At 38.0% G+C, this 18,491-nt stretch overlaps 1 protein-coding gene across 5 annotated transcripts in view; it reads left to right on the top strand.

Moving 5' to 3' along the window:
* The window catches only part of SEPTIN11 (septin 11), a 119,429-nt gene that overhangs the window by 52,436 nt on the left and 48,502 nt on the right, over positions 1 to 18,491 (top strand). For 4 of the 5 annotated variants that reach the window (XM_077143081.1, XM_077143080.1, XM_077143078.1 and 1 more), the window contains exons 2-3: positions 294 to 408; positions 10,547 to 10,742. In XM_077143081.1, coding sequence (XP_076999196.1) covers positions 294 to 408; positions 10,547 to 10,742 — 311 coding nt within the window. The remainder of the gene's footprint in view (positions 1 to 293; positions 409 to 10,546; positions 10,743 to 18,491) is intronic. The other variant, XM_077143083.1, reaches the window with a different exon arrangement.

The following is an 18,491-nucleotide window of genomic DNA, read 5'->3' as shown; positions in this document are numbered from 1 at the left end:
GCCCATGACTAGAAGCTTTAATTTTCCTGGACCAGTCCACTTGTAACAAGGAATGAGATGCCCTGGGAAAGAGTTTGCTTTGGGAGACAGTGACTTTGTGGAAAGAGCATGGCTTTTTGGGTTGATAGTACCTTCTGTGATGTAGAAGTCAACGATGGTGTGGGTGCAGAGGGGATTTCTTTATATGCATGTGAAAAAGGAGAAGGGAGAGGGTGATGTCTGTAATGAATAATACCTAGTTGGCCTGATTCATGGATTTTCAAATATTCCTCCCCCACCCCCCGAAATTGCAGAGTGAAGAGCTCCGAAACTTGTCCCTTTCTGGCCATGTTGGATTTGACAGTCTTCCTGACCAGCTGGTCAACAAGTCCACTTCTCAGGGATTCTGTTTCAACATCCTGTGTGTTGGTAAGTGATCCATCACCTGCTGCTGAGCAAGAAGTCTGGCCCTTAGGTGGAGGCAGACAGCGGTCACAGGAATACCTTTGAGAGAGTGATAATTTTACCACCTCCCCCAGCCCCCTTCTATTAGTAAGGTAGGGTAATACTTGTTCTGCATGCTAGTTACAAAGACTTAGATTTGTATTTGGGTAAATGCTTTGTAAACTTTGTGGTGCTACCCAAATTGTTATTTTTATTTGTGTTACATAATCCAGCAATTGGTCAGTTTAATAGTTATTCAAACACATTTTTATTTTTGGTTGGGGGAGGGTCTCAGATACTGACTGGTCTATAGGAATTTGAAAGAACTGAGCTGTACATAGTAAGGTAATTTAAAATCCATGTAAGAATTTGTTTATAGGGTCTCTGACTGTACTGTAATCTCCATTGAAATTTTTTTTAAATATATGCTACTTAAATAAAGTAAATAAATCCAGAATTACTCTTACCTACATGAATAAATTTATGTTCATAAACTTTGCTTTCACAGCAAAACAATTTGAAATTCTATTTTATATTTGAAATAAATTCCCTGCCTGAATCATTGGAATAGCCTTCTCTTCTTAATTGAGACCTAAATTGACTTTAGTTTATTCCTTGAAGTAGAAAAGGCCGGAGAAATCTGACTTATTTACATCCTTGGTGTTGTTTTATTCATATCCCTTAAATGTTGAACTTTAGCCAAGGCCTCTGGACTTAGGGTTTTCTTTCTTTTCTCTAACCATTTCCGTTTTGTAAAGTTATAGGAGGAAGGTAGGAAAAAAAAAGTGGGGTGGGGTGGGGAGGTGGTAGTGGTGGTAAGGAAAATGTAAAAACCTCCTGTTACTTTGAAGTAGAAATGTCCCTGGAACAGAAAATGTCCTTTTCCTTCAGCCATCCCTGTCCTCCTCGTAAATGACCGCACCACATAACAATGAGGTGATTTGGGCTGTGCTGTTTTGTGGCTGTTGTTCTCTGGGCGTGTACTTCTGAGACATACACTTTGTGACACAGCAAACGGTGTTCTCTAAATAACCAAGTGGACCATCTTTCCCTTAAGCTTGGCAGAATGTACCAAGTATCCAAGTAAAATGAACTGGATTTAGAAAAGATGTGTGTTCAATTTGCTTATTTGTTATATAAGGGGGCGGGCAGATATTTTCCTTTTTTGAAAACCTATTGAGAAACATACTTAAAGAAGCCTCTGTCTGGGCATTCATTAGTTGAAAGCCGCAATTGGCTTGTACTCTAAACCAGCTCACTTTCTGGTATTAGGTCTTAAGCCCAGAATAAGCCAATGCCTGGAGAGAAACATGACCAAAGCAGCCAACTCTCCTTTTCTCTACATGAAGCCTCTTAAAATTCAGCAGGAGACCTCCTGAATGGCAGCTTGTTCTACGGAGTGGCATAAATGAACTGTCTTTTTGTCTCATGGTAAAGGCTCATTGCAGATTAGGGCAGTTCTTCATTACCGTAGCAATTTGTGACAATTTTGTTGGTTCTCTTTTGAGAAGTGTGCTAAATTGAAATCCTAGGCCAATTGCTCTTCTGGCTTCTCTGCCTCCCCCAGTCCTGTCTCCAAAATCAGCTTCAAGAATATAGCTGATAGTTATGCCCCTACCCCTACATAGTAGTGTGAAGCCTTCCAGTGAAATCCATCTTGCTGGAAGGGCCTGGTTTGACAGAAGGTGTGGTGTGGCAATGGGATGTGTTGGCTCAGTGTCTGACCCCTTGTGTTAAATAGCACGATTATGATGCTACTTGGAATTCTTCACATGCCAAATCGGTGCTGCCCTGTTGGATTTGTAAAGCACTTGCTATTCTGACTCTCCTGAGTGGATGTTGAAACTTGTAATTCTTGGATTTTTATTCTGGTTCCATTCTTAGTTTTTCAAACTAATAAAAACAATACATGCTTGTTTATATAAAATCTTTTCATCTGATTCTGCCCCATTCCCTTCCACAGAGACAATGCTGTGGAATCCTAGAAAGTTTATATCTTTCTGTATTAGGAAGTTATATTTGGTGTCTTAAAACAACACAAATTTATTACCTTCCATTCTGTAGGTTAGAAGTCCTGCAAGGGTCTTACCATGGACTAAAATCAATAGCAGTGTTCCTTTCTGAGACCTTCAGTGGAGAATCTGTATCCTTGCCTTTTTCAGCTTTTAAAGTCTACCCACATTACTTGGCTCCTGTCCCCTTCCTCCATCCTCAAAGCTAGCAATATTGCATATCTCTTTGACCGTTTTTTTTTTTTCTCCACATATTAGATTTTATTAGAGATAAAGGCCACTGTATACTACTTTTTTTTTGCATATGCAATCAGTAATTTTTAATATCATCACATAGATGTATGATCATCATTTCTTAGTACATTTGCATCGATTTAGAAAAAGAAATAGCAAGACAACAGAAAAAGAAATAAAATGATAATATAGAGAAAAAAATAAAAATAAAAAATACAGAAAAGTATATATAAAAAACAAACAAACAAAAAAACACTATAGCTCAGATGCAGCTTCATTCAGTGTTTTAACATAATTACATTACAATTAGGTAGTATTGTGCTGTCCATTTTTGAGTTTTTGTATCTAGTCCTGTTGCACAGTCTGTATCCCTTCAGCTCCAGTTACCCATTATCTTACCCTGTTTCTAACTCCTGCTGGACTCTGTTACCAATGACATATTCCAAGTTTATTCTCGAATGTCGGTTCACATCAGTGGGACCATACAGTATTTGTCCTTTAGTTTTTGGCTAGACTCACTCAGCATAATGTTCTCTAGGTCCATCCATGTTATTACATGCTTCATAAGTTTATTCTGTCTCAAAGCTGCATAATATTCCATCGTATGTATATACCACAGTTTGTTTAGCCACTCGTCTGCTGACGGACATTTTGGCTGTTTCCATCCCTTTGCAATTGTAAATAATGCTGCTGTAAACATTGGTGTGCAAATGTCCGTTTGTGTCTTTGGCCATAAGTCCTCTGAGTAGATACCTAGCAATGGTATTGCTGGGTCATATGGCAATTCTATATTCAGTTTTTTGAGGAACCGCCAAACTGCCTTCCACAGTGGTTGCACCATTTGACATTCCCACCAACAGTGGATGAGTGTGCCTCTTTCTCCGCATCCTCTCCAGCACTTGTCATTTTTTGTTTTGTTGATAATGGCCATTCTGGTGGGTGTGAGATGATATCTCATTGTGGTTTTGATTTGCATTTCTCTAATGGCCAGGGACATTGAGCATCTCTTCATGTGCCTTTTGGCCATTTGTATTTCCTCTTCTGAGAGGTGTCTGTTCAAGTCTTTTTCCCATTTTGTAATTGGGTTGGCTGTCTTTTTGTTGTTGAGTTTGTATACTACTTTTTAAAAAATTTTATATTATTAAAAAAATATTTTTATTGAAATTTCTTCCAAACTAAGCAATCAGTGGCTCACAGTATCATGACATAGTTGTATTCATCATCATGATCATTTTTAGAACATTCACTTCACGGCATGCAAATTAAAAAAAAAAAAAACCCATACATCTCATACTCCTAACCCCTCTCTCTCATTGATCACCGATATTGCATTTACCCCAATTTTTTTTTTACCACTTATCCCCCTCCCACTATTTATTTATTTATTTTTTGTCCTTATTTTTTTACTCATTTTTCCATACCCTGGATAAATCTTTGACTGTTCTTGTATTAGGAAAATTTCCACTGAGAATTACAGACTCAGTTAAGTAGCTACCACCTTCCCACCCCACCCCCTGCCCCCAACACACACATACACAGGAAAAGTAATTAACTGTACCTTGTACATGAGAACAGTTTGGCTTCAGGAGTTCAGACAGAGTCAGGACCCTGTCTCTGGTTCTCAGTGCTGCTCCTTTCTGCTTACCGTAGTAATATGGCCTTTAGCAGTGATGCCAGTTTATCAACCCCGGTGGAGAAGAACAAGTCATTGCTGACAACTCTAAAGCCACAGGAAAGTGTCTGATTGAGCAGGCCTGGGTGACATGTTCATACTTGGAGAGAGGTGAGCATCTGCCCACCCACACACAGGAGAGGCTCCCTATAAGAAAGAAAACGTATATTATCAAAAAGGGGATTGAGCATGGGAGAGACACACTGGACAGACAAATATAGATAGCTCTCTCACAATTACATAGGTACTTTTTCCTTTTAGTTTTATACAAATGAGATCATGCTGTCCATATTCTTCTACATTTTCATTTTTACTCCTCTGTAAGCCCTGGACATCTTTCAATGCTAGTAAATACAGCTATCCTGGTTCTTTTCCATGACCCTTTGATTGGAGATGGCATTTGTGCTTTGAGAAGTATGGGTGTCAGCATAAAGTATTAAGTGTTCTTGTCCTCAGAGGGAGAACATGTCAAGTCCCTTTACCACAAATATTTTATAGCGAAAGTCTAAATAAGAAAACCTGCTGTCAACCTATGATCCATCTATTTTTAAAGTAAGAGTCTATTTAAAAAGTTCTAGTTGAAAAAACTAACACAACATTTAGAAATCATTCCATTCTACATATACAATCAGTAATTCTTAATATCATCACATAGATGCATATTCATCATTTCTTAGTACATTTGCATTGATTTAGAAAAAGAAATAGAAAGAAAACAGAAAAAGAAATAAAACAATAATAGAGAGAAAAAAATTAAAAAAAGAAAAAAAAAGCTCTAGTTGATCAAAATATTTAGTCAACTACATAGGGGAACTAGGTGTCATATTTAACTTGAGTCTCCATGGTGATTTCTTTCCTTCTTGTCATCATGCTGTCCATTTGCATTTTTTTCTTACACAATATGCACATTTGATATTTATGGCATTATTGCTTTATTTTCATGTGGTAAGTATGAAAGAGAATTGAGGATTAAAAAAAAAAAGTTATGATCCCACCAAGGAAGCTGTGATTTTTATCAAAAAAAGTCTCAGAGTCATAATTTTGTTTTGTGGCATGGCCTATAGGTTGAAAGCAGAGGAAATAAGCAGTGTAGAAACCACTACACTAAGCATAAGCTTAATCTAGTTTCAGAAGTACAGAATTAAATGTTTGCCATTAGATTCCATCTTTGTTCAATCCTGGGTAGAAATGTAATAGAAGAAAAAGTTTTTACTTAACCAGGAAAAGAATTCTGGTAATTTAAATAATAGCACACCCAGCAGTGCATAATTTCCCATCCTCCACCCCATACACTAAAATGCTCCCAAAGCTGTACTTTAGTTTATATGAGCCATTTCTGTCTTACCTATGCGGTATTTGCCTCCAAATAATCTAAATTATTATTCAGCCTGTCTTCACAGTTTTAAATTTATCTCTCATTCATATTCTAAAATGTCACTAATGCATACTGATCCAGTATCGCTGTGTTTGTTTCTTTATGAAATTCAAAGATGTTCTGAATAAAGTACCACAACATCCCTGTCTCTGGAGTGGACCCAGGTCAAGAGTAGAGTTAATTTGTTTTGAAAATAGAAATAATTGTTCTGAGGGGATGAGAGAAGAGTAATAGAAAACAGACAAGTTTAAGATCGTTTTAGCCAAGGCTATAAAGTCAACACAAATTGTAGAATTTTTCAATTAAATCTTTAAAATTTTTATCCCATTTTGCTTTTCCAGGAAAGAATATAAAGTGGCTTACAGGGTATAAATGGAATAAAGATAAAATTAACCCCCCCAAAATAAGGTGAAGCTAGAGATAGAGTCATAACTAAAATCCTGCCATCAGATCCACTCTGGCAATTAATTTTATCAGGCAGTCCATTTGTCTCTAAGCTTAGTGGTCAAAGCATGAAAAAATTTAATTTGTTCATTTGATGGGTATTTATTGCAGACATATTGTGTGCTACGATTTACAGTATCTATAAAGTAAAAACAAAATAGTTGTTCCACAGTTTTACGCAGTTGAAACATAATTTTATCTGAAAATTGTCTCCTGTGGAGTTTCAGGAATTAGTTGTAGTGGGATATAGTGGTCTGGGCTCTCCTTGCGGTTGGTTACTCTGATGCAATGCCAAGTGCCACATGCTATTTCTTTCCAGCCCCTCATGCAGCGTCATGGTATTATGCTAAAGCATGTGCATCACAGGAGTTGCAACAACACAGCCTAGGTACACAGCTCTTTGATTATCCTGTTCATTAAAAATTTAGAATATTTGCAAGTGAGGCAAACCTTCCTGCACAATTACTGGGATAATTATTCAGGTAGCCAGTCCTGGCAATTAGAGTAAAAGACACTGTTTAGCTGGATCATAGATTAAATATTTGGTCAATCTGTAATTACCTTCTAATTAATAATATCATCCTCCTATTTTGTCAATATTTTCATGTCAATTTAGAGTTTATGATTAAATAAACCTGAGAATAAAATGGAATTGGTAGGATTGCTTTCTACTGTGATGTGGGTAGCATGTTCACCAGCATTGGAAGGAGCAGGAAAAACAGAAGCCACAGATAGTGCTTCAGGAGTAACTTTCTAATTATCCTAATAACTGAGTGTTTAGGCAGACGAATTTAGAATAAACAACAAACTCTGAAAAATCTACCAAAGAGGCAAATGTCAAGATAAATGATCACCATGATCATTTTTCTTTCAATTAATTTTAATAAATGCCTACTATATACAAGATTCTCTGCTAAGAATTTTGAAATACTTCGAAGTTAGTGCTAGCCATTAAATTTCTCAAAATATTGTTATGGTTTTTGGTTCAAATTGGAACGAATGCCTAGTAGGCTTGAAGTTACTCAGTGAGAAAGCCTTTTTGCTCTTGTGAGAACTTAAAAGTATAGAAAAGGGCCCTGCTTTCTGGGGTTAGAGAGATGCCTCAAAAGCTAATGCATTGAAAAACTCCCTGTTTCCTAATTCTTTTTATCCCAAAAGCTGTCATTTCCTACTGAGCTGCTTTTGGTGAATCACTCTGTTGCTAAAGTAGCTGGATCTAATTATGGCCCTTAAAAGCACAGAGTATAGAAATGGAAAGCAAAATACAGAAATTTAGAGGAACAGTGGTTTTTCCAACCCATTGATTAACCCTATGCTATAAGTGGGCCTGGATTACTAATTGTTTATAATTTCCACCTTAATGTTAGTGATAATTAAAATTACCGTGCCTTTTTAAAAAAAGTATGGTGTTGCCTAATTCACATGTGCTTAAATAATTATCACCCTGTAATTTGAGTCCTGTCCAGGTAACCTAGAACCCTGTTAAATAAGTTGAAGTCTTTATTGCTGTGCTTAGGGGAAGAGATCAAAGTTAAGTGGGTTACTTTTAACTGACAGAACCTTTGACAGAATGTAGAGGCCTTTATAACATAGCTCATGAATCATGGGTATGAGGTTGTAACACATAATTGTTGAGCATCTGTTTGGGGAATGGACTAATTGATGTTACTTTAATTGAAGGGGCTTTTTGTAAGAATATTCAGGAAAGTAAGGAAAGTGGGAAGCAGTCTCAACTGACATATAGCCAGACCTCATAGAGACATGGAAAGACACTCAGGATACAATAGCAGTTCAGACAGCCTGCCAGTTGTCTGTTTCAATTCACCATTTTTACCCTGCACCTGTGCTTGTCACATAGTAAATACTTAAAAATCAGTTGGGTCAATGGATTTCTGATACTGAGTGTGTATCTGTTCTCTTTCTCTTACCTTCCCAGCTAATGGTTCTACCTATACCATGACTTCTGTTTACTTACAGTCTTTGCAGCTGTTTTGGTTTGTTAATGCTGCCGGAATGCAGTATACCAGAAATGGATTGGCTTTTACAAAAGGGATTTATTAGGTTATAAATTTATAGTTGTTAAGGCCATGAAAATGTCCAAATTAAGGCATCCAGAGAAAGATACCTTGACTCTGAAGAGAAGGTTAATGTTGTCAGGGGTTTCTCTGTCAGCTAGGAAGGTATATAGTGATGTCTGCCATCCTTCTTTCCTGCTTCTGGTTTCAAGCAGTTCTCTAAACTCCCATTTCCATGGCTTCTCTCCAAGGGTTCGCGGACTTCACTTAGCTTCTCCAGGAAAAACTCTGGATTTCATCTCTTAGCCTCCTTTGACTCTCTCCAGGTCCTTACTATTTCTGTGGGCCCTTGCTTAGCACCCAAGATATTTCTGTCTGCCTTCTGCTGGGACATTTTCTATCTGCATCTCCAAATGTCTGTACATCTCCTAATGTCTGTGTCTGCTTTTCAAACATCTCTGTTGGCTATTTTAAGGACTCCGGTAAATGAATTAAGACCCAACTTGAATGGGAGGGGCCGTGCCTAATCTAATCAGAAGGTCCCACCCTGAACAATTGGTCTCTCCCCCACAAGATTGGATACGGATTAAAAGAACATGGTTTCTCTGGGGTACGTAATAGTTTCAGACTAGCACAGCTGCCTTGTGGCTTGTGTTTTCTCCTTTCCTTCTCTGTATCTTGACTTTTTCATGCCATTCCATTGTAGCATACAGACCGTAACTCTTATTCAAACCCCCAAAGAGAGAAGTTCTGATGGATATACTAGTCACCCTCTGGTATGGAGCACTATCTCATAACATGTGGTCAGACTTCCAGGCTGCATTTGGGTCAAGGGCCTAGCTCTGACTCAGTTAACTGTAGTTAATACACAGGTCACATGGTATAAAGTAAGGTCTTGCTCTTAAGAAGAATGTGGGTATGGCTAGGCATTTATAATAGCATCCCCACAATGATAAATTCGTTTGAGATGTGTAGCCACTCATGTTCCAGCCAGATGCCATGCAGTGGGAGAATACCATGTCTGGCTCATTCATTGTTATATCCCCAGTACTTGGCATAGTGCTTAGTTCTTAGTAGGCATTGGAAAAATACTGACTGAGTAAAGCCTGATGGAAGGGGGAGTTCTTTGTTCTTAAATACATTTGGGGCACAGCGGGAAAGGTTACAGAGTAAGGCACATGGTACTTGAACAACTTCAGATATGCTAGTGAATCATTGTAATTGGCGGCAAACCATGTAAGGTTTCTAATTAGAGAAAGCTCAAATCCAGAAAGACTCCATCCTCGTTTATATTATGTTGGAAAGCGATGAGTAATACAAAACTTGTAATTAGTAGGTGAATTTTGCCATTACAGTGGGAGAGTTATCCTAAAGCTACAAATTCCAGAACTCCACCCCCCCCGCACCCCTCCCCCCGATAATGACTTTTAGGATAATGGAATTTTTCATTATCCTAAAAGTCATTATAGCAGTCCTCTAGAAGAGGAAATGTTCCTTGGAAAATCTTTTGGATTTTGATTGTTTGGCAGGGCTGTGTTGCATTGGCATGTTTGAATTAAGCTGGAAATCTAAATGGGGAATTTTCCAGATTAAAAAAAAAGTATTTCCAGGGCTGATGTTCCTTGATGTTTACCTCCCTGTCTTCATCATCTCCCCATACCCACACTCAGCCATCACTACCCAAGGCCAGGATGGATTCTTTCCCACTGTCAACTATATTCGACTCAACATAAGAATAAGAATTGAGAGAATTTTGCTTGGTCTTATTTTGTATATTGTGTGGTGTAGGGGTCACATTTCATTCTTTTTCCATGTGAATATTCCATTATTGCAGCACCATCTGTTGAACTTTTTTGCAGGGGTGGGTCAGGGAATACATTATCTGGGAATCGAACCCGGGTGTCCCATGTGGCAGGCAAGAATTCTACCACTGAACTACCTATGCACTGTCCTCCTACTTGGTCTTATTTTGAAGATTGAGCTAAAATGTTATTCATTTATTCCACATTTTGGTTTCAGATTAGTTGATCCATTTGGTTAGTGTAATGGTGCCAGGTACCTGCACTCTGCTGTGTGCATATTAGGCAAACTTACAGATCCTGTTTCTCCATCCAGAGGTAAAGGACATCTTGATCTGTAAGCTCAAGATCTCTTCTGCTGAATAAGTTTCTGAAATTCATTAAGGCATTTCTTGGGAGGTAATCCATAGATCACGCACAGAAAAAACTGATGTTGAAATATCTGGTGATGTTGACTTTATAAAATTTTACTTTTTTAAAATTTATAAACATGTTTAAGAAAAAAATACTGATGCAAAAATACTCGGCAAGGCATTGATGCATTCTCTGATTTTTCCTTTGTGTTCCTGTAGGTGAAACAGGTATTGGCAAATCCACCCTAATGGACACTTTATTCAATACCAAATTTGAAAATGACCCAGCTACTCACAATGAACCAGGTGTACGGTTAAAAGCCAGAAGTTATGAGCTTCAGGAAAGCAATGTACGGCTGAAGTTAACCATTGTTGACACCGTGGGATTTGGAGACCAGATAAATAAAGATGACAGGTACGTCTTGAGATTTTGGAGGGGTAAAATGGGTGAGGAGATAGATAGCAGGGCCCATCCTGGGCAAAATCAGAAGCTAAATAAGTATTTTTGGTGTTCAGTGGTTATGCGGTTTGGTCCTCTATGGTAGCCAAAAATGATTTGACGTTCTTGTCCTGAGAAGCTTTTTTTGTAATATTTTCTCTTGAAGTTCAAAACAGACAACACAATTTGTTATACCTAGTTTAGAGCAGAAAAGGGATTTGTTGAGGGGCTAAGTGAGTTTAGGACACTTCTTTCAGGATGGTCATGAAACTGTTAAAGGATTTTCTCTGCTTAAAAAAACATCCTAAACGCCCCACAGAACAGGATTAATGAAGCCCCTCATTCTGCTTGTGGTTTAGTTTCCTAGCTGTTAAATACCATGCAATGGGTGGGCTTAAACAATGGGACTTCATTGGCTCACAGTTTTGAGGCTAGAAGTCCACAGTAAAAGCATCTTCAAGGCGATGCGATGCTTTCTCCTAGAAGATAGTGGTGTTCTAGGGCTGAATGCCAGCAATCCTTGGTCCTTGTTTTTCTGTTGTATGGCAATACACATAATACCCTCTCCTGGCTTCTCCCTGCTGTTCTGGGTTCCACTGACATTCAGATTCCGACTGTTTCCTCTGGCTTTTTCTCTCTATGACGTTCCCTAGAAAGCCTTCAGTAATAAAATTGAGACCCATCCTGATTTAGTTGGGCCACACCTTAACGGAAGTAACCTCATTGGAAATTCCTATTTACAAGTGTTCACACCTGCAGGAATGGGTTAAGTTTAAGAACCCATTTCAGACTACCACAGCTTGGTACCTGTGACACCAGACAGAAATCTCTAGAGCTTCCACCAAATCTGTCCCAGAGAAATAAATGCCTTATTGCCTCTGCGTATGAGAAGACCCCTTCTCCCCCTGTGTGACTTCTGCCTTGTCTTGCTTACTCCCTGCTTCTAGGTCTTATGTGGCTGCATCTGCTTTTCAGAACTAGATAGGCCACATGCAAAATGCTAGTGGCAAGAGAGTCTAGGAGATATCATTTTTTATTTTCTTAACTCTGCAAAATAGGAAGGCATTAAAATAAAATGGATTTTGGGACCATAATCTCCCATAGTCACCTAGTCCTTGAGGCAGGTTGACATATTTGATTTGATACCCTCATTCTTACAGATGTGAATGAAAACTGAGGGTCAGCATGATTTTGCACAAGCCACAGCTCAGCAGTTAGGAGCCCTGGGTTGCAGTCTGGCTTCTGCCAAGCTTTGGGATTTTGGCAATTCATTTAACTTAAAAGGAATTGCACTAGATTTTCTCTAAGGTCACTTGCAGTATGGCACTGAAAAATTCTTTTATAGGGGCGAGGCTAAGAAAGAACCCTGTGAGTGGCTAGGCCTAGAAGAGAAGCATATGATAGTAACAGGAGTTGTTTTGTATTTTTATGGCTTTTGGCAAAAGCGCTATTAATTTCTGAAACCCCAAAATGAAGAAAGTGTTTTTACTGAAAGACCAGTTGGAGAAACCTTAATTTCTAGGTGGCAGCGATGTTAGTGTTGTAGTATGTGTCACTTGTGAGTCCTTCTGTGAAGTGTCTGGGGTCTTCCTGTGGATTAATCAAAGTAGGGAACACTCAGGGCGCAGAGTCCCCAAATCAATTTGGGGATAACGATTGTGGTTTTAGTTGAGCCTAATGAGGAACTCAATTTGATTGGATTAAGGTTTCCTCTCTATACAGATTGATTTTGGTATGTAAATTGGGTGATCCAGTCAACATGATTCTTTGCATATGTGAAAGAAAAGGCACTTTTAACCTACTTCAGAAATAAAATATTTTTTGACAACCTTGCTACAGTAGTTTGTGTGTAGATAGAGGTGCTACTGCAGATCTGTCTTATGTATTCATGTATTAAAACTGGTTCAGCCTATCCTTGAAGATATAATTGTAAAATAACATAGTGAGGTTTTATTTTTTTTTTTTTATTTTTATATTTTTTTTTTTTAAAGAGAGAGGGAGGAAGGGAAGGAAAGACAGAGAAGGAAGGAAGGATGGAAGGAAGGAAGGGAGGAAGAAAGGGAAACATCTTTAAACATTTTCTTGTTTTATTATATTTTGTTTGTTTGTTTGTTTTTTACATGGGCTGGGGCCGGGAATCGAACCGGGGTCCTCCGGCATGGCAGGCAAGCACTCTTGCCCGCTGAGCCACCGCGGCCCGCCCGTGAGGTTTTATTTTTATAAAACACACATAGCTAATATATAAAACCAGGTAACTAGCTTTTCATCATGAGTTACTGTATGCCCTTATTTGCGGGGAGCTGCTATTCCCAAGAGCTTCCTGGTTTACAGCCCGTATGCTAATATCAGTCCCAAGATCTTGTCACCCTCTTCAGGATCACCCATCTTTTTCATCTATCTCAACTTCACGTGTCTATGACTATTTTAAATATTAAACTCATTCTCAAAAGATGTTTGAGAAAGTTAAAATAAAACTGTTCCAGGCCTACTGGCCATTCTAGAAGGGATTTCCAGAGACATCTGAGAATGTGTCTAGACCATTTGTAGAATTCGATTTGTAGAAATAAATCAAGTAATAATGATTATTAATCATTTAATTATTAAATGATTACTCATTTAACAATGTAAATACCAAGTTAAATTATATTGAAAAAATAATAATAATTAGAAAAACTGGTGCCTGCCCCTGCCAAAAAAATAATTACAAATTAAAAAATAAATTATATTATGTTATATTTGCTTAAGGCTCAGAAATTTTATTAGTACTAGGTTTTGTTTTTCATTTTCACCTATCCCTGGTATAAATATGAGCATCATACTAATGACAGAGAAATATTTAATTCTTTAGATGAATGCCAAACTTTATTTTACCTATAGAACATAGAGTAAATACTCTTCAATAGACAGGAGCAGCAATTGTTTGATGTAGTGAGAAAGATTTTATTTTGCATCTGATTAAAACAGACTATCTGTATTTTCTATTGGGGTAGGGACTCAGCTGCAGAACCCTGCAGCTGAGTGATTGCATTTAATTTATGACCTCATTGCGAAGGAATGTTGGAAAGGTTACTGCCTGAAGGCTGTGTATAATGCCAAGTGAAATAAGTGAAGAAAAGCCCTGGAGAAAAGAAAAAGGGCACAGGTACATGCTAGGAGCAGGGGAGAGAGCCAGGGGCTCCTGGTCATTTCATGGTCACATAGCACACTCAGATCAATGCCTATTCCTCATCGCTCAGCCCCACACATATTTCTCTGTGGGGTTAAGATGATGTCATGCTTGTGTAGTCCCCAGTTGAAGAGAACGGCTAGAATCTTTCAGGATCCCTTTTCTGAAGGAATGAGAACCATCATGCCTCACCCTGCTGCTAAGATTCCATGTACTTTTCCAGTGCAGAATTGTTGCTTAGTGCTGCACTGAGCTTTTCTCCACCCTTAATCTGGGACTTTTCCTCAAGCTAGTGGGTTTTTACTCACCAGCACTGAGTAGTAAGTGACTAGAATCTGGATCTTCATATTTGCAGCTGGAGGCCTCTTTAAGAAATTATCTGACTCATTTGGGTCAAATAATAGTTTCCAAGGAGATTTAGAAGAGAGGAAGTGTGATATTAACCTAACCTAGATACCAAATATTTTTTTTTCCTCTGAAATTTCATGACAGCTATTGCATAACCTCTTTAAATGGCATTTAAAACTTCTTACCCTGTACCTCAGCTGGCATTATTGACACTTGATAAAAACCCAAATGGCTATTTTTGTTTAAAAATGGTTATTCTGACAAGTTCTGCCTCCATCAGAAAATTGGAAGCAGGATATGCATTTTTGCAGTGGTATGTAACTATATGGAAAGGGATGTGATGTTCTCTAAACCCATGATTATTTTTACCTATTTTGGGGATTAGTCAAGCATTTCTATCATGGCTGTAAGACTCCAAGAATGTCCCAGTTTGTTTATGTAGACTTTGGACATGTCAGCATTCCTACATCCTTATCTGCTTCTGACCAGGCTAGCTAGAAGGAGGCAGGATGAGAGGTCTGGTAAGGTTTCCTGTTATGTTTACAAACATGTTTAACTCTTTACTGTTTAAGGGCTTACTTGTTTTTTGAAATCTGCCCACTTGACTGAAGAAGGAAAAGGGTCTGGAGAAGAGGGGAACCCAAAGTATTGCTGTCCTGTAAATACAGCAAACTTCAGTTTGCTCCATAGTTGAAAGATGATCTCTCAATGACATTTCACTAACTGTAATGAAAACCAGCTCTGAAAATCATGCATAGTTGAAATCTACTAAGTGGGAATTCTCTGACACTTACCAAAATGTTTATCAGAATTATAAAATAGTAGTAAAGTGGACTATTTGGCCTTTTAAATTCTAAGATTTATCACATTTTCTGGGGGAGGTGGTAAGAGATAGGAAAATTGACTTTGGCTAACAGATAGCAAAATAATGAAAAACATGTGATAGACAACTTCTGTACACATAAAATGGAGGGTTGATGGCATTGGCTATTTTTGCAAGAGTGATCAAGAATGGTAGATCATTTTATAAAACAACAAATTTCCTGTTAGCTTTAGGGTCAACCTCTGTCATTTTATTACTATTTTATGGCTGGATGTCTATGATTAAAATAAGTAGTTGGGTAAAAAGGAACATCCTCCTACTGATCTAGATTTTATTTGCCCTTCCTGCTTTCTTCTGCGTGCAATGGGTACAGTTCAGAGAAATTTAAGTTGGCTAAGCCATGTGTAAGGTGTCCTTTTTATAAGGATGAAAACTAACAAAAAGTAACAATAGGATAAAACTTCCTTATCGTTTTTTTTTTTGGCATGGGCAGGCTCCAGCTTGGCAGGCGAGAGTTCTGTCACTGAGCCACTATTGCACCACCTGAAACTTCATTATCTTTATGATGGCAAATGTAGTTAACAAAAAATGGAAAAAAATTAGAGAAAGGGGCTTAAAGGATTATGAAGGGAAATGCAAAACCAATTAGCTGGCTTGTTATTCATCATAGAATCTATTTCTTCAACATAATAATTAAATCTTTGAATCAGAGAATGATAATTTTTGTAAAATAGTTGTTCAGGTATGTGAACATTTCTTTGTTTATAATGGTATAAACAAATGGGCATGCTTTTGTGCTTGGTTGTGCGTGAAAGGTAAGAGAAAAGGCCTTCAGACTGAATCCCAGGCTTCTGTCTTGGCTAGTGGATGGGTGGAAGTGCCAGTTATCTTGCTGAGGAACACAGGGGAAAGTGTGGGTTTGGGGGCAAGACGGGTTCAAACCTGAGTTCAGTTTTGGACATGTTTAGTTAGAGAAACAAGTGGAAATATCTAAGAAACAATTGGTTAGGATAGTCTGAAGCTTAGGGGAAAGATCCAGACTGGAGGTAGACATTTGTGAATCATCATCAGGGATTCATGGGAATAAGTGTGAAATTCTAGACCACAGAGGATGAGAAGAAGGAATATTGAAAGATTAGCTAGAACTTCCTAAAAATGACAAGCTAAAGGAGGCCTCAGATGTAAGAGGAATACTAAAGATTTCTTGGACATGTTGAAACCAGGGCAGAAAGCATTCCTCATTGAAGAAGGAGATGTGTTATGCATCCCATAATTTGAGGAACATCAGTGTCAAAACCAGAGACAAGGAGGGAAATTAGTAGAAAGCAGTAAGTGGTTCAGAAAACAGAGTGGGACTACTGTAAAGCTGAGAAGCTAAAAATCAGAAACTAGAGAGGAAGGAAGGAACAATTGTCTTTGAGCTGCTTTTCTTCTTAAGCCTAAGAGGGTTCTTGGGGCACCTCCACCCTTATCCTCCAAACACATGCTACAGTGTCAGGGACAGAGGATCAGCCCATACTGAAAATTTCATTTCCTTATGGTGCATGAGCTGCAGTAGCAGATCAGTTGTCATGGAACCAGGTGGGTGTAAATCCCCCCCTCCTTTTTTTTTACCTTTTTAAAAAAGTCAGGCTTTCTTTCCTTTATAATATTTGCTGTTTATTATTAGATATTATATAATGCTTTTATGTGCCAATCCCTTACACATATTAGCTCGTTTATTTTGTCATAGTACTCATTGATGTAGGTACTATTTTTGTCCCTATTTTACCTATGAGGTAATTGAGACTCAGAGAGATTTAGCAATTTGCCTAACTAGTAAGTCATGGAGCTGGATTTTAGTAGTAGGTAGTTTGGCTTGAGTCCATGCCTCTAAACACTATCCTATATAGCTGTCCCATAATAGTTATTATTTTTATATAATTCATAATTATATTTAAAAATTGGAAAATAGAAAAAATTCTTCTCCTTGCTCACCCTCTTTCTTGGAATTTTGCCTGTTATTTTACAGAACTTTATTATTGCTGAGGCACCTTTTCCCTTTTTGTCAAATCTTTAATTTTGTCTGATCAGATTAAATCAAAGAATTATGATAAATCATGAAAGGAACATATCAAGAAGCTTTTTTCTGACTGCTTTCAGTTTTGGTCATAATTTTGTTTTGGTTTTTGTTATTTTTTTGCCCTTAGGATGTCTACTGTCATCCTCACTGTTATAAAAAAAATTTAGTTCCCTTTCAAGGATATTGGTTTAATTTATGCTGCTGAAACTAATTTCTTCTGAGTAGTCCCTTTACATTCGTGAAAGAGTTACTGAGTTTCCCACAGTGAACTAATTTACTACTTAATCCCTGGTGAATATAGGGTTTATTGAATGTATATTGCCAATATTCTATTAATGATTGTGTGTTTATGGTCAGTTAATAGAATCATACATAATTATTCAGAAAAAATTTGGATTCTGATTTGGTGGAGAGAAAAGTAGGTTTACATTTAAGTATTAAAATTTTGTAGTTGGAAAGGATCTTGAAAATCAAAATAGTCTAGGCACCGCCTAGTTTGCTAGCTGCTGGAATGCAATATACCAGAAACAGAATGGCTTTTAAAAAAGGGAAATTTAATAAGTTGCTAATTTACAGTGCTAAGGCTGAGAAAATGTCCCAATTAAAACAAGTCTATAGAAATGTCCAGTCTGAGGCATCCAGGGAAAGATGTCTTGGTTCAAGAAGGCTGATGAAGGTCAGGGTTCTCTCTCAAGTGAGAAGGCACATGGTGAACACAGTCAGGGCTCCTCTCTCAGCTGGAAGGGCACATGGCAAATATGACGTCATCTGCGAGCTTTCTCTCCTGGCTTCCAGTTTCATGAAGTTCCTCCAAAGGTCACTGTCTCATGGACTGTCTGCTTTGTGGTGCCACAGCATTCTCTGCTCTCTCCAAATCTCTCATTCTCCAAAATGTTTCCTCTTTTACAGGACTTCAGAAACTAATTTAAGACCCATCCAAATGGGTGGAGACACACCTCTATTTAGTCCATCTTAACAACCACTCTTGATTAAATCACATCTCCAAGCAGATGATCTGATTACAGTTTCACGCATGAAGTACTGAATAGGGATTAGAAGAAACGGCTGCCTTTACAAAATGGGATTAGGATTAAAACCTGGCTTTTCTAGGGTACATACATCATTTCAAAACAGCAGAGCACCTCATTTTATTGATTAGGTTATGATATGGTGCACAGAGAAACCCTCCCCTCTGGAGGAATGGAGCAAGAGGCTAAAGGGATGGGTTGGAGGTCATAATGTATTCCTGAAATGGCAAACCTATTTCGTTTTGTGCATCAATGTCAATTAATTGATAAGGGCTATCAAAATAAATTTATTGGGCAG

This window comes from Tamandua tetradactyla, chromosome 24 (assembly GCF_023851605.1).
Source record: "Tamandua tetradactyla isolate mTamTet1 chromosome 24, mTamTet1.pri, whole genome shotgun sequence".
NCBI classification, from domain to species: domain Eukaryota; kingdom Metazoa; phylum Chordata; class Mammalia; order Pilosa; family Myrmecophagidae; genus Tamandua; species Tamandua tetradactyla.
This window is presented reverse-complemented; position numbering and strand designations above follow the sequence as displayed.